Source organism: Juglans microcarpa x Juglans regia, chromosome 5S (genome assembly GCF_004785595.1).
Source record: "Juglans microcarpa x Juglans regia isolate MS1-56 chromosome 5S, Jm3101_v1.0, whole genome shotgun sequence".
NCBI lineage: Eukaryota > Viridiplantae > Streptophyta > Magnoliopsida > Fagales > Juglandaceae > Juglans > Juglans microcarpa x Juglans regia.
In genome coordinates, this window is record NC_054603.1 from 3,212,929 (window position 1) to 3,240,864 (window position 27,936).

The 27,936-nt window shown below is 35.7% G+C and overlaps 3 protein-coding genes and 1 long non-coding RNA gene across 8 annotated transcripts; 1 reads left to right on the forward strand and 3 right to left on the reverse strand.

Moving 5' to 3' along the window:
• Window positions 1-899: 899 nt before the first annotated feature.
• Window positions 900-17,890, reverse strand: LOC121268435 (protein EARLY RESPONSIVE TO DEHYDRATION 15-like). 3 transcript variants are annotated; one of them, XM_041172714.1, is made up of 5 exons: window positions 17,737-17,890; window positions 17,388-17,445; window positions 14,953-15,164; window positions 1,508-1,855; window positions 900-1,402 (listed from the first exon to the last, which is right to left on the reverse strand). In XM_041172714.1, the coding sequence occupies exons 4-5, from the start codon at window positions 1,818-1,820 to the stop codon at window positions 1,245-1,247; spliced, it is 471 nt and encodes a 156-aa protein (XP_041028648.1). In that variant the 5' UTR covers window positions 1,821-1,855; window positions 14,953-15,164; window positions 17,388-17,445; window positions 17,737-17,890; the 3' UTR covers window positions 900-1,244. The 3 variants fall into 3 exon arrangements, with proteins under 3 accessions (XP_041028648.1, XP_041028647.1, XP_041028649.1); XM_041172713.1 differs by lacking the exons at window positions 14,953-15,164; window positions 17,388-17,445; window positions 17,737-17,890 and adding an exon at window positions 3,183-3,334; XM_041172715.1 differs by lacking the exons at window positions 14,953-15,164; window positions 17,388-17,445; window positions 17,737-17,890 and adding an exon at window positions 2,508-2,657.
• Window positions 8,033-26,460, reverse strand: LOC121268431 (calmodulin binding protein PICBP-like). 3 transcript variants are annotated; one of them, XM_041172706.1, is made up of 5 exons: window positions 25,917-26,460; window positions 22,177-25,819; window positions 21,590-21,747; window positions 20,752-20,845; window positions 8,033-8,722 (listed from the first exon to the last, which is right to left on the reverse strand). In XM_041172706.1, the coding sequence occupies exons 1-2, from the start codon at window positions 26,256-26,258 to the stop codon at window positions 22,238-22,240; spliced, it is 3,924 nt and encodes a 1,307-aa protein (XP_041028640.1). In that variant the 5' UTR covers window positions 26,259-26,460; the 3' UTR covers window positions 8,033-8,722; window positions 20,752-20,845; window positions 21,590-21,747; window positions 22,177-22,237. The 3 variants fall into 3 exon arrangements, with proteins under 3 accessions (XP_041028640.1, XP_041028639.1, XP_041028638.1); XM_041172705.1 differs by lacking the exons at window positions 8,033-8,722; window positions 20,752-20,845 and having other exon boundaries at window positions 21,487-21,747; window positions 22,182-25,819; XM_041172704.1 differs by lacking the exons at window positions 8,033-8,722; window positions 20,752-20,845 and having other exon boundaries at window positions 21,487-21,747.
• LOC121268434 (putative pentatricopeptide repeat-containing protein At5g40405) lies at window positions 12,008-13,975 on the reverse strand. Its single transcript, XM_041172710.1, is given in 3 exon segments — window positions 12,008-12,210; window positions 12,213-12,604; window positions 12,606-13,975. Coding segments are annotated over 3 exon segments (1,836 nt in total). The 5' UTR covers window positions 13,862-13,975; the 3' UTR covers window positions 12,008-12,022.
• On the forward strand, window positions 20,063-24,440 carry LOC121268436. The gene is made up of 4 exons (XR_005941158.1): window positions 20,063-20,164; window positions 20,215-20,629; window positions 22,203-22,975; window positions 23,164-24,440. It is a non-coding gene; the product is annotated as an uncharacterized LOC121268436 (long non-coding RNA).
• Window positions 26,461-27,936: the final 1,476 nt, after the last annotated feature.

The following is a 27,936-nucleotide window of genomic DNA, read 5'->3' on the forward strand; positions in this document are numbered from 1 at the left end:
TTCAAGTAATTAAATGAACTTTATTTGTCATGGCTTTATTGTGCTGTTGTCAGTATGTTTAGGTCACAACATCAAGTCACAAATCAACTTGTGTACCGATAGAAACAAAATGTCTACAAAGGAACTTATACAGGTCAGCTGAATTTTATAACTTTTTTTTTTCTTTGTTAGTTCTAATGACAAAGTGATAAAGGTTTGGACCGATCCTTGATAATCTTTTTTTTATTTTATTGGCATAGGGTGTCTAAGAACAAAATCTCGATTAATCCGATGATGCAAAATTTCTTGAAAATAAGATTATCCATCTCGGGTAATTCAAGAAAAAGTTCTCTCAATCTAATAGTCTTTAAAAATTGTTTATACCTAAGAGAATTCGAACCTTAAATCCAAAGGAAGCATATGACCAAGACTCAGATCTTTACCGTGTTGGTATTCAATGAATCGTTGGTTTCCACTTATTTGGTGCCATCGCAAGAGAATTCAGGCTTGGAATTGACCTTTGTGCTGCTGTGGTACTTGGTAGTTTCCCCCCACTTGGTCTATTGCTTTGTGGCCCGAAACATTAGTCATGGGGTCTACCACAACCACCGTTTCCCGTCTCAAACGTTATCGAAAGCTTTGAAAACAATTTTCCAAAGCTTTCATACGTTTTATCGTTTTCATTTTTTCAGACATATAGAATCTTTAGGCTACTAACATGTTGTGTTGCTCGTGTTGATCATATCATCCAATGTATAATAGAAGCCATACGCTATTTGAGGCCTTCCATTAAACTTACACTCACCAATATTTTCGGTTTCATGATTCTTCTACAGAAGTTACGAGGCTTATTGGTGGTAGATAAAGGTGGTTAATAGCTCACACCCTAAAGAAGTTATGAAATGATATTGATCACTGTCTTCAAGAAAAGAAAAAGATAATCCATTAAGCAGGATATGGAAAGATTCAAAGGGGCTATTAGCTTGAGAAATCAAACGCAATGGACAAGCACGAAAAAATTTTCATTTCCTTATAAACAGAACCTCTTCTTCTTTTTTCGTCTTGTCATTTTTACACCTTTTTTTTTCTAATTTTCTATTCCAAGGATTTGTTGGTAAAGCTAACTGTAAACTGATAAAGGACACGAGAATGAACAAGGATGGATACAAGAGTTGCAACCTTGCCCTATACAAAAGCTGCAGAATGCGAAATGCGAGACATTGATTTGATTTGACACTAGAAACAGAGCTACAAGCTTGCTCCCTTCAGCGAGGCTGCTGGATGCGTCGGGGGCTGCATTTCGGGTTCACGTACTTGGCTGGCTTCTCATTATACTTCTTTGCAGGTTGAACTGGGGACTTGGGACCTCTTTCATCCAAAGTTTTCAGATTCTTCACCAGTGTTTCAGCATTCATTTCCAAGCCTGTCGCTCCATATCCAATATGGTAAAAACAGTTAACTCCAATGATCTAACAGGATTTACCGAAATTACAAGAAATTTCATGACCATATTACAATATATGTGCACCTCTGTGTTCAGAAGATTGGACAAAATACTCCTCAAATTGAGCTTCCATATTTGAAAAATCTCCACCATCATCAAATTCAAAAGTCTCTGGCAGCAAGTCAGCTACATCGATACCATCAAAGTCATCCTCAGCATTGTCACAGAAACTATCCTCACCCTGACGCTGGCTGAGCCAATAGTCATGGTACCATGATGAGGTTGTGACCAGTTGCCACCATTCTGGAGAGAAATCCTCCACTTGGCGGAAAGCAGCAGGAATGAAAAGAGGTGCGTTGGGGTTCAATGTCGACCTTCCTCCTGAAACCATTGCCATCTTTTTCAATCACCGCCGAGCCTTGAATCTTTAACCTGTACTTCCAAAGTAGCAGGACATTAGATAACATCAAGAAGCAGGGACCATGAACGGAAGGAAAAAGGAAGCAGTGTTGTTGTCAAGCCCGGCCTATCCTTAAATATGAATGCAACTTGAGAACGGCTCATCCAAAGTCCTAAATACCATACTCGGCCACTCTATTAAAAGTTCCAAACCAACCTAAGATATAAACCCATTTGGTGAACTGGATAAGCTGCTTCCTACTCATAAAGCCACGGAAAAGACGAAGAAAGAGGGTCCATTTTTAATAATTGAATGAGAAACCTGAAACTTAAATCCCATCAATAGTTATTCAGGTACCATTACCTCACACTCTCAAACCATTTTCCCCAAAATTGAAATCAACAAAATGTAACGCCCCAATGGAACGCTGAAACCACATGACCTATACTCTAAAAGGACTAGTCAATCATTCAATTGGAGCCCTATTGAAATCTTATAAAGAGTAAGAACTTCTCATTCCCAAACAATGTGAGATCTCATACACCACCTACTCCTATCCTTATCGAATGAGATATCACACAAAAGCTATGAAATAAATCAGCTATAGGTTCAGGGTAGCAAAAGCAATAGCATCAAGGATTTCTTCATCAGGAAAAATATCAAAATGAACTTTGAGATCCTCACAATCAGATACAACTAGCACCGAACATTAGCAGTGGCAGGGCATAGCTGTTGTCTCTCAGAGGGGCACAGCACAGTAGTTGCTTTTCTCTTTTCTGTTGCATAGGGCATAGATGGGGTAGGCAACATCCAAAGATAATGTTGACAATAAGGGCAAAGGCAAAGCGTTGGATCCCAGATAAAATCGTCAGCATAATTTATTTTCACAACAATAAAATATCAAACATGTTGAAAAAATCTTCCGTATCTGTTATATAATGATATTGTTACAAAAAAAGCCACATTATTTCCATCAGATCACACGGTAAATGAAATATACACCGAGAAGAAGTAATTTTTACTTTGACAACAGATTCGAAATTAGAAATCCAAACAAAATCAGTAACCACGAAAAATCCAGTCGTATACGCAGTATATTATCAGATTCAATTTCCCTACTTAGAGAATCGGTACAGACCGTCTAGGTTCGTATGATCTTTGAGAAAATCCAGCGAGATTTCTTTTAAAAGTAAAGAAAAAATCATTTCCCCTTTCATTTCCTTCGATTTCCCGGCAACCAAACAGACCGTCAAAATTCGTAATATTCTATCACATCTGTGAATGAAAATGCATACAAATCGCAAACTTATTCGTTCGGAATGATTGGAAACTGAAAGAAAGCATTTTTATTATTATTACCTCAAGATCGAAGAAAATCAAGGATCTTTTCACACACTCTACGTTGAATTGAAAGCTTTTCCCTTGGACCGTTGAGTGAGTGATACGCGTGCCTCGTGAACATTGAGCGTGAGGGGTCGGGGTTTTATATAGGACGGTTGGCCCGAGCCTGTTTGGCTCGGCTTTACGCGTTTGAGGTTCGGGAGTCATCCAAACCAGCTCAATCAATACGCACTGCACTGTACGGCCTGCCCACTCATCGCCAGCCATCTGAAGTTGTTCATTATTGACTTTGACTTCCTACGGCGCCTTTTATATTACGTTGTACAACTCGATGAACAGTGAAACTTAATCATGTTTATAAAAATATTTTAAAGATTTTATAAAATAGCAGAGGATCGAACAAAAAGGTTTTTTTATTTTTTATTTTATTTTTACTTTTAAACATTTTTTTTAGAAATTCACTATATCACAAAAAAACACTTATTTAATTATTTAGTAAAAAAAAAAAAAAATTTGAGACCCAACTCTTGGCGACAATAATAGCATTTCTGTATAAGAAAATAACTTCTAATTATTAGGATCTCGAATTTGGATCATGAATGTGTGTCCCGAGTACCTCCTCTTTTTTTTTTTTTTTTTAAATTAATGATTTAAGAAGTATTTTTTAATAATATTATAAATTTTTTATTTTTTTTAAATGTTTATGATGATTAAAAAAATACATAAAAATAAAATAAAAGTAAAATACACTATTCGAGAGATATCTTCAGACTATTTTTCAGTAGCTGTAGCATAGCTCAATTTCATATATTATGTCATTTTAAAATTATTTTTAGAGAAATTATATTTGTAATTTTAAGATATATAAATCTTTTATACTTATTTTTAAAAAAATAAATAAATTTATAATTCAAGTAAAAAATTATTTTTTTAATAATAAATTTTATTTTTTTAAAAAAGAATACAAATTCTAAAAATTTATCTAATATTACTTAATATGAGAAATATTATAATTAAAAATAAATTTTATAAAATTAAAATTAAAAATTATGTGATTTCAATAAGGTTGCAAATCTGGAACGGATTTTTTTTTTCCAATCCAATCCAGAGCCCATAAACTCGGGTGTATCCAAACAGGTAAAATAATATTCTACCCGTCCTGACTTGGTTACGCGGATACTGATTAGTGATTATTGACCAAGGTATCGGATAAGTATTCATTTAAGTAGGCAGATGCAACCGTAGCTTGCAACTTGCCCAAGTTGATGTCTTTATCTGTGGGTGGTGGGACCTGTTTAAGGTGCTGAATGGCTGACATTACAACGGCGTAAATTAATTCACATGGCTTGGCTTGTGGTTGTGGGTCGGTGGGCCGGGGTTTATTAAACAGGAACAGGGATATGATGTTCGTCTACAATGATCCTGAATTCCTGCCCACCAAGGAACAAACACCCTGATCATAACTTCCTCTCTTAATCATATATTTAATGCCTATGTGTGGGATCCACGAACAGTAGAGGCAACCAAAATGGATCCAGCAATTCTATTCTTAAGAACGGTAAAAACAAGAGGCAATGATGTGAGAAAATTTAGTGTTTTAAGGTGCAATTCTCGTCATAGTAAATATGAATGATTGGTTTTGTTAATAATATAATATAAATAATTAAATCTATATATTTTATTGGTTTAAATTTTAAATAAATAATAATTTTACATAAAATCATAACATAGATTTTGATTTCAAACACTAAATTAATGATTTTGAATCTTAACTTTATACGATATCTATTAATTTAGATTTTTAAAACAAATAATAACTTTATCTAGAGAGGATATCCCAACCGGTTAGTTCCCAAAGTGGGCTTGGGTCCTTACTAATAACCAAAACTTATACCATTACCGAGAAGCCCAGCTCAATATCAAGGAAATCTGGCTCATAGCCAATACCGACTGGATAACTATCCAGTTGGTAGCAAAGAATATAAAAGGCTATCATTCAAATCTGCTGAGAGATGAACCCAGTGACTTAGGCATTGGAAGCGTTCTCCCGAACCCCCCAGCTTTCTACTCTTTGGTTGCAGGTGATCGTAAGGTGGTGGCGGTATAACATGTCCTCAACATTACCGGGTTTGATATATGGGGTTTGTTCAACATGAATCACATATAGTTATACATTAATTTTCCTTTTAATAAACGTTAAAACAATACAGAGAGTGGCAGGCAAAGAGCCTTTTAGAAGACATTAGACACATACTGGAATGATCAGTTCAGAAACCTGCTGAGTGGAAGACCCCATTTTGTTCACATCATATGGTCCACCTTAGGCACACCACCACATTAGATATAATATCCCTATGTTTTGAATGGATCAAAAACAACTTTGTTTCTGTTGCTTCACATTTTCAAACTTCAGTGCAGTTTAGTGGGTTCTGTTCTAGGATTCTACTGTAGATGCGAAATATGCCAGTGATCACTCTCTTTTTTTTAGTTTTTTTTGTTAATGGTAGCACTCATTTGGGTGCTTCTGGATTTTTGAAAAAAAAAATTGTTATAATGAATGATTATAGATTGAATCCTAAGTAGCGCTATAAATTGTTTGAATATAGATGGCTAGTGAATCTGCAGTAAGATCACTGCTTTTTATCAGGGTTTCCTATATAACACAAATGTGAACATCCCCAAGTTTCTACAGGAGAAATCAAGCTCTTTATACTAGGTCAGCATACTGTAGATCTTAGCAGTAATGGCCTGCTCAGTTGAAATGGTTTTCTGCATCCTCTATAGTATTTGTGAACACAACCAATCAATATATCAGCTTTATCTGTACATTGATTGAAGTCATTATCTCCTAGTATTATTCATGCTACACTTGACTGTATCAAAATTTTCCTTTGGTTGGTGAAGTGAAGAAGATTTCCCTCTGAGATTAATTTGCAGTGTAATCAAGTGGAGAGACCAACCTAGCATGCTGGCTTCATTTCTCCACAGAAACTTCACAACTATATATAAATTTTAAGACAGTCTCCCATTCTACTTAAAAGCCTAAAAAAAACAGAAACAAAAAATCTCTCGTATCAACAGTTGGTCTTAGCTAAAGAAACACGCACACAGTCGGTATCTCTGCAGAACAGGACTCCCTTGTGGGCGATTTTGGTAAACCTCATGCATCAGAAACTATACATTAGAAAGGGTGCAGTTATTGGGCTACTACTGCAAGTCATAGTGGGTGTAGTTATTTGTATGAGCTGTTTCCATTCAGAACTGAATTTCTTACTTATGCCTTAAATAAAGTCATATAGGGAAGGCCGGGCCCTTTTTGGGACTGGCAGGTCCAGTCAGATAATTGGACCCTAAGATATTGTATAAAGCATATCAGACTTTTGTATGATGTAGCATCCTTTGTTAACAGCAGCTAACATTATCAGTGTTAATATGCACAGGACCAATTGTATAGCTGATTTAGATACACTCTTTAATAACCCTACAATCCACTTGTGGGTTCGAATAAAATTGGGGATACCGTCTCTCTTCTTTAAAAAAAAAAACTCCGCTTATAGTCTTCCGACAATTATTCATTTTCCAACTACTAATGACAACCAAGCAGTTTCCTCTAAATCTCACTACTTCAGGACCAAATTTATGCAGGGCAATTATAAATATGCAGAATCCAGGGATTTGGTACAGAGAGGTAATCCAGAGGGAAGATAAAGTAAAGTATTAGGGGAGGTTGTCACTCCTAATGGCATGCATCTGGAACATTGATTGAATAAACTATCGTTTGAAGTAATGCCAATGGCTCTGGGCATGTCTTTTTCTCCAAATAAATGCAAGCTTTTGATAGCAATAGCATGGCCTTTGTGTTGGTGTTTAGTGACTAGGATCCTAAGAATTCAATATTTTTCTTCAATAGAATAGCGTTAGGATGGCCGTCAGCCTATCTCAAGATCCGCCGTCCATGCATTCCTATTGGAGATAGTTTGTGGCAGATGGTGTTATACGTAAGATATGCAGATGCAGAGAATAAACAAAATGATATGATGAGAGAGGGAGGGAGAACTATTTTGTTTATTTTACAATATGATCTTTGTTAATTTTACTTTGAAAAAGATATTGATAAGCTGACTTTGTATTTTGTCTTCATGGCTGAGAGCCACACAACTTATTCATCCATCCACTTATGATTCCAGTAAGCCTTTCAAAGCCAGAAAGGATTCCACCCTCTAAATATCTATTTTTTCATTTTTTTTTTTCTTTCAGAGAAATCAAAGTTTTTTTCCTATCCATAAATCGTGGGGAATTGACGATGCTTGTCCTAAATTATTGTACTACAAATTGGCCCATATAGATTTCAAAATCTTTTGTGTATGGGCATATTCAAGCATCTTCCCCATCAAGCACCTCCAAAAGCTGCGCTCTGCGAGTCTGCTGCTGCTCTTGCCCACTCTGAAGGTTGAAAAATATGCTCTCTGGAAACGAGAGAGAAAAAACGTTAAGGCATATGTATACTATACAAAGAGAACTTAGAAATTATTTTACCACTTTCGGTTTCATGTATTCCGAGGAATCCCCGATTATGTCCATGTCTTCATTACAGGCCAAATTAGAATCGGACAAAGTGTCATGACACAAGCACGATGCCTGTCTGCAGTATACATGCATGATTGATGTACTAACTTTGTCTATTGTTTTGTTCTGTAACTGCAAGTCTCTCACCTATATTGAAAAGTTCTAAGCAATACTCTGGTTTACACCGCAACTTTAGTTGGTAAATTTCAGGTTATCTAACATGGCATAAGGCTTTTCAGTTGCAGACTTCTCAAATTGTTCATCAATTACCATACAAAAAAGAAGAAAAAATAATTTGCAAATGGAAGTTGAACATGCTGAGATTGATTTTTATTAGTACCTGTATGTTACACAGTTACAGGAACAGCTTGTTACCACAAAATTTCTCATCCGAAAGCAAAATAAGAAATCAAGCTCCGCTTGATGTATGCACTATACAAAATTCAAAACTAAACAACCCCTGTTGCCTGAGGATCAATCTGCATGGCATAAGCTGCCCTTAAAATCAAGAGGTCTCGGTAGGCTCTTGTGGAGTCCACTGCAACCAAGAAAGCGGCTGATTCGGCAAAAGATGGAGACTTTGGCCATGATCATGTTGCTTCTGCACTAAAGGTTGAAACTTGACAAGGTTCTTCTGAACCATAGTTTTGGGTCCTTCAGAATCATTGGTTGTCATGTCTTTCTGCTGCTGGATGGGAAGAACCGCTTTGCGGGTGGTGTCTGAGGTTGCAGACTGTGGACGAGGGTAAAAGAAATCAGTGGGGAAGAAGTTGTACTGAAGGCCAGCCATTTCTGAAAGTTTCCCAAGTCGATGTAAAATGAAGGGAAGAGTTAAGAAAGCACCGACCGAGAAGAGGAGAGAAAATGCACCTAAAAATGTGTCTTTCGTATACACCTCTCACAACTTCACATCTACTTTGTTTTTTTGGATGGTCACATCTACTTTGAATGGAGGAGGGACCGTTGGCTCTGCTATGTTCAGCACGTGAATTCTTTCTACGCCCGTAAAAGAAAAATAAAAATAATTAATAAAACCTGAACTTCATTTGTTTATTAAATTGTATATATTTCTGTCTTTTTTAAGTCTAGTTTATTTTAAAAAAAAAAAATATCTCATCTCTTCTTATTTAATTATTATTATTTTTTTAATTTTTAATATAAAATAAAATAAATAATTTAATTTAATTTTTTTAAATTTTAAAATAAAAATAATATTAAAAAATATATTTTAATAATATTTTATTTAATTTTTTAATTTTAATTTCAACTCATCTCATTCTACCTACAAAAACAAACCATTCCTCCGTTCTACAGCTCATATATTTTACACAGTTTTGACTTTTTTGGTTGAGCTGTTTACCTTCGATTTTACCTAATTTGCATTGCCCTCCTGTCTGTCTCTGACAAGGAAAACTTTTAAAGACTAGAAAGAAAAAAAGGAAAGTATTTCTTCGGATACTCGATTAAATTGTAAAGTACAAAAAGGGTATATTCGATTTGACTTCCCGGTGTGGAGTTGCCAACGGATCCGGTTCCCACCTAACAAAATGTGGCGGCGTGCCATTTACATGAAATGAAGTTAGAAAAATGGATGAGAGATGTCTACAGGTAGAGGTGGAGTTATAATTTCATAAAGCTATCTTCCTGATGATTACTGATGTGTCTCGAAATTGAGACGGTTTGGTATGACAATCTTCTTTTATTTGCAAGAAAAAACCACCTGTACGGTCATCTGCTCATTGTTCTTGATATTTGTTGATGTAGAGGGAACATTTTCGTTCCTAGAAGAATATTCTATCCACAGTCATCGGCAAGAGATGCTCTGTATTGAGACACAAGCAAATTATCTGTAGTTTTTGGTATAATATATACCATTTAAAACCAGCTGAAACATTTTAGGATTGGAAATAATGCATCTACAGGTTCCAAAATGAATAAGAATAAGATCTACTCATGGAATAATATCTATTCATTCATCACAACTTCTAATGACTTCAAGAAGCCTTAAAATCAAAAAAGAAAGTAAGGTTTGAACCTACAATCTTAGACTTACAACTTGCATCTACATGGTATACTGCTGCGTCCTAAGTGACAGCATGAACAACAGTAAGTTATTCAGCTAAAAGGTCACCTCTGAGAACATTTCCTCTGACTGATGCGACAGAGCCATCTCCAGTGATCATTACCAAATAGTTGTTTTTTGTTGCCTTACCTGCATATTTTCAAAAAGAAGAACGAGACTCCAAGAAGATAAATGCATTATGGTATCAAGCAGTCACTTAAAAAACATGTCAATTGGCATTTCTTTTGTTTATCATTGATATTTTGTTTGTGTTTCTCGAAATTTTATTCAGCAGAAGAAAAAAAAAATGTTTGGGTTTCTCTAATACTTTTTACATTGAGGAAATGATCTTCTTATGTGCAATCTGATGGATAATTGGTTTAAGTAAGAACAGGGGCATTGGGTCGACGATCTGTACCTATTATTATTAGATTCTTCTGTCCAAGGTCTTTAGATTACTTTGATGATGCTTTGTGAGCTCCTTTTTGCCATTGTCATACTTCCCTTTGTATGTTGTGGAGCTTATTGTCTTGCCTTATGTAAGTGAAAAGGAAAATTGAAGCTCTTTGCTTTACCCTTACTGGAATATTTGGCTTGAGCAGAGTTTGCATGATTGGAAGAATGTTGCTGCATCGTGCCTTTCAACGTCCTATGGTTGGAATGACTGTTTCGAAAGCTGGAACAAGAAGCTCCACTATTTTCTTTTCTGGGCTGGGGTTAGTTTTGCAACAACCAGTTGAAGTGCATAATCAAAACATCCATTCCTCAGAATTTTTTTCTCCGATCCATGTCTTGATGCCTCAAATGAACTTTTTCACCTTCAGGGTCTGGTTAGTGGTTCCAAACACTGCTGGTCAGTGTATATATATATATATATACTTCTATGCTTTTACAGTCTTTGTTCAAGTTTTCTTGTACTAGGATCAACTCAACTCTATATTAGACTCAATTAAGCTACATTTTGGCACTCAAAGTCAAAACACCATTTTTTACATTAAAAAATAAAATATAAAACTACAAAATGGGCTGCTTCTTAATCCTCACAAACATTGAGCAAATGCAAGTTGTAATTTTTTTTTTTTTTCTCTTGCCTCTTTTTTTTTTTATTAAAAATTTAAATGCACAAAGATTGGGGAAGGAGGGGGTATTTTGATAAATATTCTTGGCTGGCTAGATATATATTCGTGATCCATAATGTAGGGGGGGCTATTTCCTTTCTGTCACCGATCAGTTTAGAATCTTTGATAATCAAAGCGTCCTCATAAGTTAAGTAAAATTGACAGCAAAAAATAAAACAATACAAGTGAAGACATCAGAGAAGCAACTTACCAAAATTAAATTGAAGACATTAACTACTGACATTCTAGGAATAGAGTACATGAGAGACATGTACCATGTAAAAAGAATTATCAAGGCCTCTTTTCTTCCCGGTGTTGCATATTATGATATGTATAAATGTTTTTTATATAATTTATAAATCATTAGTAATAATTTTATATGAAATGAGGTGGTTTTAATAATTAAATATTTTTTTTAAAATAGAAACCAGGTATTGAGTTCTATAACCGTACCCAAGCGGGGTGTGGCAATCTACTTTCCGGCCTAGGTGTTACCCTGGCCAAAAACCGTATTAGAATCGGGAAAAAATCCAATCCGGATGAGTAGTTTTATGTGAATTGATTTAAATCTTAATGCAACAGTACATACATCCATCTTCAAGTAAACACTCTCATCTGTGATTGCAATTGTAATAGATTAAATGAATCTGCAGAATCTAAGTAAGAAAAATTATACTTGTAAGTTGGTGTGCAAGACACATGTTCAATCCTTCACACCGTTAACATGATAGGAATTGATTTATATGTGAATTCAATTTTAAACTTTTATTACAAATCAAATTATGTCCTGTTATCGATATTGAATATGTGTACTCAAACCAGCTTCTAAGTAGAAGGTCTTTCAAGATAAACCACCTAGGAGAAAATTAATTACACCTGGATTGGAAATGAAAGCATTTGATTCCATGTTTGGAAGATGAAATCACCTCATTTATCTCAAATCAATTATTGATGGAATCCATTACCTTTTCAACTTCTCATAAAAAATTAAAACTCATCTATCCTTTTTATTTATGATTTAGAGCCAAAAAATTACAAATGATATTACAGTCAGAGAATAAATAAAATCGCCTTGAATAAATTAATGGAAAGCTGAAAACGACAAAGTTATTTCACCAATAACCCTTACAAGAACAGTCGCCATCTTTAAAATGGTGAAACCGATTCCTGTCTCTCATGACAATCTCTCGGTTAAAAGTCTTAGATATCATTTTTGTTACTTCATGACAATCCCAACAAACCCTAAGGTTCTTTACGATCCTAATGGGTACACCTTCCTTCAAAGCGATCAAGCCAAAGCAATGGCTACCTTCTCACTATGTTTACACAAAGCATCCTCTTTCTCTTCCTCTTCTATGTCAAACAACACAGGGTTGGTGTTAGCCACATAACCTGATAGTTTTAGCCGCTTTGAGATCTCTGCCAACTTCATCTCAATTTCATCATACCTTGGGTGGGACTTATCCCCAACAAAGAACTCATGAACTTCACCATCTACCTCTATAACACTACAACCAGGGAGCTTTCTCACACCTTTAGCCTTCATAATATCTCGCACACTGCTAACCTTTTCCCAATTCTTGGAATCAGCATACATATTTGACAAGGCTACAAAAGCACCATGATTCTTGGCCTCCAGCTCCACCATCTTTCTTGAGGCAAGTTCACCCAGTTCTGTATTCTTATACATTCTGAAAAGCTCCCCAAGCACCTGAATGAGGCTTCACAGGCATGCTATTGATGAAGTTTAGGGCTTCATCTAACCGGCCAGCCCGACCGTATAAATCCACCATACACCCATAGTGCTCGAGCTGAGGCTCAATACCAAACACTCTGCTCATTGATTCAAAATGCTCATGACCTTCTTCAACCAGTCCAACCACAGTACAACCTCTAAGAACCGAGACAAACGTGACCGCATTTGGTAGAACCCCATCTTGTTTCATGAGGGAAAAAAGTTCAAGACATTTCTCACCAAATCCATTCATAGCTAGCCCACCCATGGCACTAGTCCAAGTATAAACATTCTTTTCTTTCATTCTCCAGAAAACTTCCATCGCCTTATTCATGTTTCCACATTTTGCATACATGTCAATCAGTGCTGTTCCCAGCATCACTGTCACCCTTAACTTGTTTCTCTCTATATATGCATGCGCCCATCTCCCTTGATCCAATGCACCCAAGTGGGTACATGCAGATAAGACCGAAACCATAGACACCTCATCAACCCTCACACCCTCCATCTGCATAAAATGAAATAAACTTAGTGCCTCCCTTGACTTTCCACACTGTGCATACCCTGCAATCATCGCATTCCATGCAATGGGGTCCCTCACAGTCATTATATCAAACAACTCCCTTGCAAAACCAACGTCACCGTGTTTTGCACAAGGACCGATCATAGCAGTCTGACACACTAAATCTGGCTCACAAATTTCCTCAAACACCTGGTGGCATGAACTCAAGCAATCCAATTCAGCATACATGAAAATCAACCCACTCTGAATATGTGGGTCGTGCTCAAACCCGTGTTTAACAAGGGCACCATGCACCGCTGGACCGGTCTCGCGCCCCAAGAGCTGCGCACACGCACGAACCAAGAAATTGAAGGTATAGCTATCAGGAGAGACATTGTGAGTGGATTGGAGAATTCTGTTGAAGAAGTGAAAACTCTTTTGAGGGGTTGGGCTCTTGGAGTAGGCTCTGATCATAGAGTTTAAGGGGAAGAGGGTAGGGTTCCCGCATTGGTCGAGGACTTGGTGAGAATAATCAAGATTGCTGGGGTTCTTGAGAGCTACGGTGGCTATAAATTGGCCCAGGAGGTGAGGGTCGTGATGAAGACCGTTGAGTAGCAGTTGGGAGTGGATTTGCTTGAGCTCTTTGAAGGTGGAGTCTGATTCTATCAGAGAAATGATGGGGTGGTGCTTCGTAATGAGTCTTACGGAGTTCATGACCTGCTAATCAGAGCTGACAAAGAGCGGGCACAGGCACTTGTAGTCGGTTGCTCGGCTTTGAAACCATTTTTCTGTTTTTCTTTCCCGGCATTTTCTTTGAAATTACAGGATCTGCCAAAGGTAAAAGTTCATAATTTTGAGTTAATAATTCTTAACACAAATTGCAACTCCAACGAGAAATAATCAGATTAAAGTTAGAGGCCTAATTCATTAAAATTAAATAAATTAAGTTGGAGTTGAATCATATGCAACCCGAAATCAAGTTGGCCTGATTCATGTAATTATCTTTTGTTAATATTAGAAAAAGGTTAAAAGTCTCAAACCAACCTAAGATATAAACCCATTTGGTGAAAGAGGGACCATTTTTAATCATGCAATGAAAAACACAAAACCTGAAACTTAAATCCCATCAATAGTTATTCCGGTACCATTACCTCACACTCTCAAATCATTTTCACCAAAACTGAAATCATAAATCAGCAATAAGTTCAGGGTAGCAAAAGCAAAAGCATCAAGGATTTATTCATCAGGAAAATTATCAAAATGAACTTTGAGAATCTCACAATCAGGTACCACTAGCACTGAACATTAAAATTTCTTTTCACATCAATATAATATCAAACATGTTGAAAAAATCTTCCGTAGCTGTTAAATCAGATATTGTTACAAAAAAGCCTACATTATTTCCATCAGATCATACGGCGGTGAAGGATATAGACACCGAAAAGAAGTAATTTTAATTTTGACAACATATTTGAAATTAGAAATCCAAACAAAATCAGTAACCACGAATAATCCAGTTGAATCCGCAGTATGTTATCAGGTTAAATTTCCCTGCTTAGAGAATTGGTTCAAACCGTCGAGGTTCGTATGATCTATGAGAAATTGCAGCGAGATTTTATTAATTTTTTTTTTTTTTAAAAAAAAAAGTCACTTCCCCTTTATTTTCCTTTGCTTTCTCAGCAACCAAACAGACCATCAAAATTCGTCATGTTCTATCACACATATGAATGAAAATGCATGCAAATCGCAAATTTATTCGTTCGGAAAGATTGGAAACTGGAAGACAGCATTTTTATTATTATTACCTCAAGATCGAAGAAAATCGAACCTCTCTTCACACACTCTTCGTTGAATTACCGTTGAATGAACGATACGTGTGCCGCGTGAGCTGAGCATTGAGCGTGAGGGGTCGGACTTTTATATAGGGCGGGCGGCCCCATATAAAGCACCTCCAAAAGCTGCGCTCTGCAAGTCTGCCGCAGCTCTTGCCTACTGTGAAGGTTGAAAAATATGCTCTCTGGAAAGAAGAGAGAAAACAGGGAAAGAGTTTGAAAAAACTAAAAGAAAGAGCAGTGCTAGTGTGCTGACCGTTGAGCGTGTCAACTAATACAAATCTCACTTTTTTTTTCTTTCCATTTTTTTAACATATTTAAATGTTTTTAAAAAATAAAAAAAAATATATACTAATACACTAATAATCACTTCCTTAATAAGTAAGTAAAAAAAATTAAAAAGAAAATAAATACATAAATGGTCAAAATGAGGGGAAAAAATGAAGCGGCAGTGTAACATTACTCAAAAAGAAAGAGCAAAACGCTAGTTTAGCCTCTTCAACTATATCTAGTTAGCAAATTTAAATATTTAAAAAAAATATTAATAATAAATTTGTGTTTTTCTTTTTTAAATTAGAATCGGACAAAGTGTCATGACACAAGCACGATGCATGTCTGCAGTATACATGCATGATTGATGTACTGACTTTGGCTACTGTTTTGTTTTGTAATGGCCTCTTCAATTATGTCTGCAGTATAAGTGCATTAGCAATGCCTAGCCATTTTAATAATAATATAATATTATATATTTTAATAATTTTTTGTTTATATTTTACAAATACACTCCATATATTACTTAATAATTTAACTTTTACTGTCCAAACAAATTATTTAACATGAAGAAGAAAGGAAGAAGAAAGGAAGAGAAACGGAATACTTTTTAATAAAATATTATTTTGGTTGGTGAATAGTAACTCACCAAATATGACTTTGATTTTTCATTTACTGTAGCTCATAGGGGTATAACCGGTCCGGTCCGGTTTTGGACAAAATTTAAGACCGAATCAGTATGTACCGATTTTGCATTTTCAAAAACCGATTACGCACCGGTTACCCCCCTAAACAGGTACTTCCGGTTTTACCAGTTCGGTCCAGTTTCCCAGTTTTAATAAAATGCAAATTTCTAAAAAAAAATCTGTTTATAAAATTAAAAAAAATAAAAAAAAAATTTAAAAAAAAACTGCTTTAAAAAAAATCTGTTTTATACTTTTATTCCAAAATCTGATCAGTACAAAAAACTAAGAAGATTGATGTTTAAAAGAACTCAGAAGATTGCAATATAAATGACAATAAAAGAACTGCAATATAAATGCATGACCAGTACAAAAAGTCAAATCTTATATATCATATGTTGTCTAAACATACATATATATATATATAAGCAAGCTGCAGGTTTTAATTGTTAGGGGAATACCCAACTTGGGAAATGGCTGTTTGCCTGGCCCTAGCTAACTTGTGCATGCAGGGTCAGAGCCCCCAAGTTAAAAAACTCACCCCCCACTCCCCAAGTTGTCCATCTCTCGTGACTTCAATGGATATTTTTCAGAACCATATTCATATATTTTTGTTAGGTTTCAGCATCTACTTACTTTTCTGGTGTACTGTAGATTTGAAACGTATTCGATGGAACGCGGTTTCTACTAAAAATGACACAAGTGGCATTTAGCGAGCTGTCTATTTGCATCTCAAGTTGGCAACTTGCCTCGTTCATGGTTTTGGGTGTGTTATTGCAATCAACAGCTGAATAGTTTAATGTCTTTTTCATTTTCAACAACAGAAGTAAATTCATAAATAAATAACTGTCAGAGTCACCATGTCTATTTTGACGTGTTATCAAGAATTTCTTCATTCTGTTTTTGACTTTATAGAGACGATCATCGCTTTTAAGAGATTAAACTAATTATTTTACTATTAATTAGAGGGTCCTTTCATTTATATTAAAACATGTTAGCTTATCCTGATAAATCCAAATGAATTGATCCTCTCTATGCAGTAAAACATGTTAACTAGATCCTCTCTATGAATTGGTTTGAAGACCAAGACTTGTTAAGACTGTTGAGGGCCTATGTTGTGTATGGAAATGGATGGAGGGATTGGAATGAGTGTTATGTTGCAATCTGCACTGTACATGGATCTTCTCTCTATCAGTTAACTAAATCCAACATTCACGCTTATGGTTTAGCATTTGCTACTTGAACCTTAGAACTTGTAGAAATTAATTCCTAGCAACCTCAAAATGTTGTGCATTGCTACTAACATATTATAAGTAATAAGAATAATATTCATATAATTATTTTACAACTTAATCTGATACTTTCATTTCATTAAAAACATTAAAATTCAAATTTTACATAACTACCCTCCATTTGGAACAGGGTTGTAAAAAGAGTTATAGCAAAATAACTTACCTCTATAATTAAATATAGGCAGCCTGCAATCTGAAAATTTGAACGGCTACCATGCAAACTACATCGGATTAACACAAAAATTTATAAAAAGTTGCATCCAAGTTCATGAAAAACAACTAACACTTACATATATATATATACACACACACACACACACACACACACACACACACACACATACATATACAGAAATTACAGATCACTAGCTATATATAAAGTCTGATTATGGTATGAGATATACACATCCGAGATTGTTCCAAAGCTTGTTCATATGATTCATGCTAGATTTCAAAGTAATTTCAAATAACTTAAATAAGTGAAATAAAAAAAAATAAGTGTGAAAAATTACCGTCGAAGACAGAGAGACATGAGAGAGGGGCTGCCGGCTGCGTGAGAGATGGGAGGGCTGCGTGAGAGTGAGACGGTGAGATACAGAGAGGGCAGCGCAGCGTTGAGAGAGGGGCCGAGGGGCTGTGTGCGCGATGGGAACGGCTCGACAGGTGTGAGGCCGTGAGGGGAGGTGCAACGGCAAGAGAGCGGGTCTATGTTTCTGAGGGGGCGACGGCGAGAGGGAGCGGACTCAGGCTGAGGGGTCGACGGCGAGATGTGCACAGTGCAACGGCGTGGGCCGTGGCCGCGTGAGAGGGCAGAGAGGCAGAGTGAGAGAGTGAGGAAGAGGGGCGGGTCTTGGACGGTTTTTTCAATTGGGAATTTGGGATACTGGAGAGGAAACGCGCCCGTTTCCTAATATTTTTTATTTTTTATTTTTTTATAACCCTGGATGTCCGGATCAGTTTGCGCACACTTTGATTAATTCTACAGGATTCTGAAATTAATGATCAGGTAAATCTCCAGTAACTCTAAGAGGACTCAGACTGGTGATCATTAGGAAGTAAATTCAAGACTAAACCTGCTGAGCTACCTCTCAGGATTTACTAGTAGTTTAATACCATATTGGTAATATACTATAGTCTAATATATTATATAATACTATTAATATTAGACTGTTATTATAGCTATATATTAATATTAGTTATGGTGATTTAATATAACTCTATTAGTATAAATATAATTATAGTCTATATTAAATTATTAAATTTTACATTCAAACTTATCAAAACAAAAAAATATTACAATAACTAGTATTAGTTATTGCTATATAATATATTAGATTATATAATAATATTCGTATTAGACTAATAGTATAACTATATATTAGTATTAGTTATAGTGTTTTAGTATGACTATATTAGTATAAGTATAACTATAGTCTATATTAGACTATTAATATTAGAATAACTATATATTAATATTAGTTACAGTTATATAATATATTAGACTATATAATAGTATTAATATTAGATTATTAGTATAGCTATATATTAGCATTATATATTAGCAATAGTATACTAATGCTAAATTACTAATAGTATCAGTATTACTATATCATTATTTCATATGCAATTATTTAGTATAGTGATTTATATACTAATTTATATATAGACTTAAATCATACTATTGATATTAATATAGTATTACACTATTAGTATTAGGCCATAAAATGTAAATTGTAATTAATATACATTATATACTAATGTATAATGTATATTAGTATTACTAAATTATTAATATATTATATACTTATCAAAAATAATATATTAAGAATTTATTAGACCATACAAATTTGGTAATGTTATTTGAGTGATTTTCTTTTTTTTTTTTGGTAAATAATATTTTAGTAATCCTATTTACAACTTTAGTATATTATAAATATCAAATCTTTTGATATTTAGGATTTGTTTTCCAATTTTAAACTGATTTTAAGTGATAAAAAAGTATTGATGTGAATTATCAATTTCAATTTAAAGTTTTACAATTTCAATTTATTTTTAAATTAATTTATGATAAAATGTTATTAATATATATATATATTATGTTTAAAGCATATCATTAATTAAATTTTAATATTTAATATGTATAATTTATTTTATTATATATAAAAAATAATTTAAAATACATATTAACTATAAATGGCCCGGGCCTAAAAAGTCTAAAACAAGCCTAGAACCGAACCAGACCGGTTTCGGCCCATTTTCCTATTATGGAAACCGACCGGACCGGTTTTCCCGGTTTTTTTTACAGACCTATTACTAGCTCATAACTTGACTTGAAATGATTTGACTAATCCAATGCAACTGATTTTGAAAAAAATTAGTTAAAATTTAGACTTGACTGACATTTAACTAGTCTAATACCAGTGCTCTAACTGCAAGTCTCTCACCTATATTGAAAAGTTCTAAGCAATACTCTTGTTTACACTGCAATTTTAGTTGGTAAATTTCAGGTTATCTTACATGGCATGAGGCGTTTCAATTGCACACTTCTCAAATTGTTCATCAATTACCATACAGAAAAGAAGTAAAAATAATTTGCAAATGGAAATTCTACATGCTGAGATTGATTTTTTTTAGTACTTGTATGTTACACAGTTACAGGAACAGCTTGTTACCACAATTTACCATCCCAAACCAAAAGATAAATTATAGACATAAGTTTCACATTCTGTAAATCATTTAAAAATATATAATTTTATTTTTTTATTCACATATTTTATATTGAATTAAAATATAAAATATAAAAATATAAAATAAAATTTCATATTTTTAAATAATGTGTATAAGAGTGTGGAGCTTTGTTTAACGCAACTCCAAACAAAGTAAGAACTCAAGCTCCGCTTGATGTACGCACTTAACAAAATTCAAAACTAAACAACCCCTGTTGCCTGAGGACCAATCAGCATGGCATAAGCTTTCCTTTAAATCAAGAGGTCTCGGCAGGCTCTTGTGGAGTCCACTGCAACCAAGAAAGCGGCTGATTCGGCAAAAGATGGAGACTTTGGCCGTGATCATGTTGCTTGTGCACTAAAGGTTGAAACTTGACAAGGTTCTCGTGAACAAAAGTTTTGGGTCCTTCAGAATCATTGGTGGTCACGTCTTTCTGCTGCTGGATGGGAAGAACCGCTTTGCGAGTGGCGTCTGAGGCTGCAAACTGTGGACGAGGGTAAAAGAAATCAGTGGGGAAGAAGTTGTACTGAAAGCCAGCCATTTCTGAAAGTTCCCAAAGTCGATGTAAAATGTTTAGGAGTTAAGAAAGCACTGGCTGAGAAGAGGAGAAAACGCACCTAATCTTTGTCTTATGGATATACCTCTCACAACTTCACGTCTACTTATATAGAGGAGGAGGTACGGTTGGCTTTGCTATGTTCAGCAACTGAATTCTTTCTCCGCCCATAAAAAAAAAATATAATAAAACCTGAACTTCTTTGTTTATTAAATTGTATATTTTTCTCTCTTTTCTATGTTACCTCAAAGTGTCCTCCCTCATATATTTTACACAGTTTGGACTTTTGAGGTTGAGCTGTGCGCCTTCGATTTTACCTAATTTGCTTTGCTCTCCTTCTGTCTCTGACAAGGAGAATCTAAAGAAGGAGAAGTAAATTAACGAAGGAGAATTAGGAGAATTTAAAGACTAGATAGAAAAAAAGGAAAGTATTTCTTGGGATATTCAATTAAGTTGTAAAATACAAAAAGACGATATTCGATTTGACTTCCCAGTATGGAGTTGCCAAAGGATCCGGTTCCCACCTAATAAAAGGCGTGCGGCGTGCCATTTATATGAAAAGTTAGAAAAATGGATGAGAGATGTTTACAGGTAGAAGTAGAGTTGTATTTTTAAATGTTTCTCTGTTTAGTTTTGTAAAGCTATCTTCCTGATGATTGCTAATATGTGTTCCGAAATTGGAAAATTGAACCCACTAAATTGAGACGGCTTGATATGACAATCTTCTTTTATTTGCAAGAGTAAAAAACCACCTGCATGGTCATCTGTTCATTGTTCTTGATATATGTTATTGTGGAAGGAACATTTTCGTTTCTAGAAGAATATTATATCCGCAGTCATCGGTAAGAGATAGTCTGTATTGAGACACAAGCAAATTATCTGCAGTTTTGGGATAATATATACCATTTAAAACCAGCTGAAACTTTTTAGGATTGGAAATAATGCATCTCCAGGTTCCAAAATGAATAAGAATAAGATCTATTCATGGAATGATATCTATTCATACATCACAACTTCTAATGACTTCAAGAAGCCTTAATCACAAAAGAAAGTAAGTTATGAACCTACAACCTTAGAATTACAACTTGCATCTACATGGTATACTGCTGCGTCCTAAGTGACGGGATGAACAACAGTTAGTTATTCAGCTAAAGGTCATCTCTGAGAACATTTCCTCTGACTGATGCTACAGAGCCATCTCCAGTGATCATTACCAAATAGTTGCTTTTTGTTGCCTTACCTGCACATTTTCAAAAAGAAGAATGAGACTCCAAGAAGATAAATGCATTATGATTACAAGATGTCACTTAAAAAACATGTCAATTGGGCATTTCTTTTGTTTACCATTTATATTTTGTTTGGGTTTCTCGAAAGTTTATTCAGCAAAAGAAAAAAAAAAATTGTTTGGGTTTCTCTAATACTTTTTACATTGAGGAAATGATCCTTTTTATGTGGAATCCGATGGATATTGATTTAAATAAGAACAGAGGCATTGAGTGGACGATCTGTCCCCATTATAATTAGATTCTTCTGTCCCAGGTCTTTAGATTACTTTGATAATGCTTTGTGAGCTCCTTTTTGTCATTGTCATACTTCCCTTTGTATGTTGTGTGGCTTATTGTCTTTCCTTATGTAAGTGAAAAGGAAAATTGAAGCTCTTTGCTTTAACCTTACTGGAATATTTGGCTTGAACAGAGTTTGCATGATTGGAAGTTGCTGCATCGTGCCTTTCAACATCCTATAGTTGGAATGACTGTTTCGAAAGCTTGAACAAGAAGTTCCACATTTCTTTTCCGGGCAGGAGTTAGTTTTGCAACAACCTGTTGAAGTGCATAATCAAGCATCCAGTCCTCAGAATTTTTTCTCTGATCCATCTCTTGATGCCTTAAATGAACTTTTTCACCTTCAGGGTCTGGCTCCAAAGGCAGATAACGAGGCCCCTTTGGATTAAATTCCCTTACTTTTTCCAATGCCTTGATGAATCTTTTAAGCAAGATCCACTTTTTCAGAGTGCTCCAGCTACTTGGCATTTCCTTGTTTGATTTCTTTCCCCCATTCAACTTGGTTTTCTCTTTTTCTTGGGTACTGATATTACCAGATGTAAGCCATTTTTCTCCTGGAGCTGTTCTGTGGGATTCCATGACACTGTTCTTGCAATTTGAGATGAATGGTTTTCCTCCCTCACCCACTTTCTCTTCTGAGAGTCCCTTGTCTCGAATCATCTCACTAGTGCTAAATTCATCATTAGTTGAGTGGTCCTGAATTTCCGGAAGAAGGATTTCATCAATCGCCTCTTCTACCAGCTTAATGGCTTCAGTTCGGTGGAGATCAACCTTTTGCTCATCTGCTTCATTATCCCGGTCCATATCTTGATTCATTTCTGAGAAGTTTTGACTTAAACTGGAAATGCCCATTTCTGGCAATGAGTTGGCATCATCCACTGGTTCTTCTTTATCTGCTTCATTGAGGTATGGCTTGGCTCCATCTTTTGCTGCAATACCTGATACCATGTGCTTATACACTAAGTACCACAGTCTCATGTTTTTCCCTTTTTCCGATCGGGCCTCATTTGCTACATCAATGGTGCCCTCAGGCTTATATTCTTCACATGGAGGAAACCCTGGATTTGTCTCTAAATCTTCGCCTTCTGTTTCAGATGTACTGTTTGAGAGTTCTGAACTTGGAGTAATTACTTTGGAGGCTTTTCCATTCTCTCCAACTTCTTCATGACAGGTGCTTACAATGTTCTCTGGCTTCAAGGAGAATTTATTACATGAGCTGGGATCTTTGATCTCTGATGAACAACTAATGATGGAATCGGGTTGACCTTCAGTGAGAAGTAATTTGCTGTCGACCATATCAATATTGATGGCAACAGTTTGCTTTTCCTTCGAGTCTTCACCAGTGTCTTGACAGTCCGTTATATGTTGTTCTGCTTTAATGGAACAACATTCCAAAGTTGTTTCTGTGAGCTCAGAAAATTTCATTGCAGGTAGCTGTTTGTTCGTGAGAAAATCATTGGCTTGGTCTGGATAACCTTGGAATATTTCAGCTGACTCTTCATAATTACTTTCTTGACCTGCTCCTCCTGTGCTTTGAGTTGAAGAACCATTACTGGCTTGAATGGGATTTGCTCGAGTACAAATTGCTGCATTGGAGCTCTGGCTAATTTCGATTTCTGACAGTGGAAGAACTGTCTCAAAAGCTTCTACAAGCAGCGCTACTTTTTGTTTTTGAGCTGGAGCTAGTTTAGAAATGACCTGTTGAAGTGCACTATCAAGCATCCATTCCTCGGTGTTTTTTCTCTTGTCTGTTGTTTGGTGCCTTAGATGGACTTTTACTGCTTCTGGGTCAGGCTTCAAGGACAGATATCGTGGCCCCCGGGGGTTGAAATCTCCCACCTTCTCCAATGCCTTCACAAATTTCTTGAGGATGATCAACTTTTTCAAATAGCTCCAGCTCTTGGGCATTTTCTGGTCAGATTCACTTTTCACATTTGATGCTGTTCTCTCCTCCATGGGAGTGCTATTACTATCAGCTTTGAGCCATGTTTCTTCTGGCTCCTGTACCATACTGTCTCTAGCAGGCTCACTGTAAGCTGAGATGCTCCATTCCTGGCACTCACCATGACTCTTTTCTAAGAGGTCGTGGTCTGAACTGATGCTACTAGCAATTGATTGATCCTCCATTGAGCGGTCTTGAAATTCTTGCAGAAGGATATCATCAAATGCTTTTTGTACCAGCTGAATGGCATCAATCTGGCTGAGCTCATTCTTTTGGTGGTTTGCATCATGATTTTCCTTGACCATGTCCTTGCCAATTTCAGAAAAGCCCTCAGAAGAACCGCAGTCATTAGTACCAAGCAAGGTGCTTGTATCTTCCACCTGTTCTTCATCCAATCCATCTAGTGGAACCTGGTTTCCAACTTTTCTATCGACACCTACCACTGCATGCTTATATATCAGGTGCCACATTCTGATATACTTTTGATTTTTAAACTGTGTTTTGTGTTCTACATGATTGGTCACGATGAGCTCGGAGTCCCTGTGGGTAGGGGACCCTTGAAAAAGTCCATGGTGCGGCTTCAAATTTCCTTTATTTTCTTCATGACCTGTAATTTGATTCTCCAGTGGCTCAAGATCAAAATCAGAAGAGACCATGCTGTTACTTCCTGTTGATTCCACAAATTCATCATCAGATGGTCTTCTAATTTTATCTGGTGTTTCTCCATTTGGAAAATTGACCCTTAAATTTTTTCCAAATGATGTGGAGTCACCATTGTACGAGTCCTCAATGAGAATGGAATTAGCCTCCCCAACTTTATGGTTATATACAGCACTTCTCTCTTGCTTTCTGTCTTCATCAGCGGCTTCTGATGAATGATTGTATAGAGTTTCACTAGGAAGCCACTCAGCCTCATATTCAAAATCGCCAAGGTCTTCATCTTCTCTACCCGAACTGCCAACTCCATTTGCTGTGCCTTTTGGTTCTTCAGCATGGGAATTTGCAAGCAAGTCCCGTCCTGCTTTTTGTTTGACTGGAGAGATAGCTATATTACTCGCATTACCAACTGCAGGATCTCCATTATGGAGCATTTTGCTTGACTGAATTCCTTTCTTCATTTTTCCATAACGTTTGCCTTTATGAAGTTGATTCTCCCGTTTCATGCTCTTCTGGGTCTTCAACAATCTCCGTCTCATAGATACAAAGTGTTTCAATGGAGGAGCTTTGTTATGGTTACGGCCATGAAGGGAGCAATAAGTATATCGGCAAACCTTCATGACTGATTTTCCTTCAGATTCACATTCACCAGGCTGAAGCTCGAGCTCCAAGGAATCAGGGAATTTTGAATCTTTGAGAATTGAAGAACAGGTAGCTTTATGTATGCTTGAGTCAGGAGATTGACATATTTCATAACATTTCCCCATAGAGGGCTTCTTTAATTTGAAGGTACCCATTTTTGTCAAGACTTTCACAAGTTTCAAACTCGATGTTCTTGTCATTGTAACTCTCACAGATTTGTTACCAGACAAAGCAGATTTTGGCCTTGAACCACTTAATTTTTTGCTAATAAAACTAGATTCAGAATTACGGAGGCTTGCCTGATACCGGGATTCTAATGTTCTTGCATGTGTACTCGACCACTCGAAATTTGCCTGCTTTATTGATCTCGACCTCTTCACTTTCCCCAGCACCTCGGTCCCTCCATAGCTTTTACTCGTCAAAGTCCTCTTGATTTTCAAACTAGACATTCTTGCCAAACTCTTCCCAGGCTTTAAAATCGATATTCTTGTTGGTGTAATCGCTGATTTCTGCCCAGAATAAGTAATATTTGGTATCAGACAAATTAAATATTCTTTACTTGAATCATTGTCACCAAAACTAGATTAAAAATTTTCAAAAACTTGCCTGCAAACTTTCCCTCCTTGCATCTGAACTCCTCGTGGCCTTGGTATAACACGGTGGCGCATCTGACATCTCAATTGGAGTTGGCGGTGGTGTGCTTGATGGATTAGCATACAAGACAATAGGAAGGGGATCATGTCGGGATTTGGCTCGTCTCGTGGATGATCTTAAGCTTGGTAATCTTGAGAGCTTGATTGACCACAGTTTCTTTGGCTCTGTTTCTCCCCTGCCACCACGGTCCTGAATCCGATAACAAGATGATTCCTTGGTTAGGGACTGCATCTCAGGTTCTGCAGAACCAACACTATTGTAATGAACTCCAGCCTCGAGCTTGTTATGAATCATTATTCGAATCTTTACACAGTGGGGTTTGGATTTTTGAAGTGAAAATAAGAGGTTTGAACTTTGAATATGGTAATGTCAAAGTAATGGAGGTTGGACTCCCTCCCTCGAAGTATTTGCCAAGAAGGTATTCTTATGACTAAGAAACCAGTTATTCTAGAGCCTGTGCTTGGACATGGTGACTGGTCTTCTTCTTCTTAACTTCCATGACTTTGAATATGGTGGCGAAAGGGACATGAAGATGCCTTGACTTGTACAAAAGAAAGAGTGATAACGACTTTACATATATCAAATAACTACGACAAAATCAGATCATTCTTCTCCACATAGTTCATATCATTTTCTGACTAAGAGGTCAAGAAAAATCCTTAGATATGACCGACCAGTAATATGCCTTTTTGTAAACTACTCTCGTTGTTTTCTGGAAAGTTCATGACCAATGCTCAGCTCTTGAACCTCACTCCCACAAGATTGCATTTTCCTGCAACATTCACATGGATTATATGAATTTGTTGACACATTAAATGCACAATTAATATAAAAACTTGAAATTAATTAGTAAACAATAAATTATATGAAACCAGTGTTTTTAAAGGCCAACTTTTTATGTCAAACCTGCAGTACTGAGTCCAACACCAAGTAAACCTATCTTAACAAATTAGGGCTCTTTTCTTTTCTGAAGAAAAATATATCTCAATCTTGCGACGATAATCCACTGTCACGAGCTGGAGGCATTTATTAGGATGGTTGTGATCTGTGAGTAATAAAAGATGATAACAATGGAGACAGGAAGTGAGCACAAAACGCGTTGACAATGGTAATACTTTGGACAAGCAAAAGCTCAGAAAGTCAGAAATAAAGCTGTAGGACCAACAAAAGCTTGCTGGCTCTCGGACCCAAAATTATTCCAAGCGCAATTACCGGGGATCGGACGGACCTCCTCCCTTTTTTTCTTCTTCTTCTTCTTCTTCTTCTTCTGTATACCATCATCTTTTCTATGATCTGGACTCTGGAGTGCAGATCTTCCAAAAAAAAAAAAAAAAACCCATTGCATTTTCGTGGGACCCAACATAAATACTCACAAGTTTCAGTGTTTGGTTGATGTATTGTGTTCTGCCAAGAGCATTGGTAATAGTCTAAAATTTAACTAGAATGTTATATTTTAGTCATAATATGAATTTGTAATTAGATTAGTTCATTAGACTAACTATCTTAAAGTTTAAATAATAATAAAATATTATATATTTTAATAATATATAATTTTTTTTAATATTCTACAAATACACTTCATATATTAATTAATAATTTTATTAAAAAATAAAATTATAATTTTTCAACTATTTTTTCCCTCAACTTAATTATTCAATAAATATATTTTGCCAATCATTTACCCAACAATCACATATACAAACATACCGCCATTTATTCTACCCAACATTTACATTTAAAATTGTGGTTGAACCGTTGAAGCTAACAAAGATGCCAACAACTTATTATACCAACCTATTTTTCTATCCCACAATTGTAAATACCAACCAAAATCAAAAGTATATATTTAAAACCTACTAATCATGTATAGTGTCCATACACACAACTAAAGAAATAAAACAATCTTGTAAGAATCATGTGTAAACAGAAAATAGTCATTTCATATAGTAAAATAAACAAATATATAAAAGAT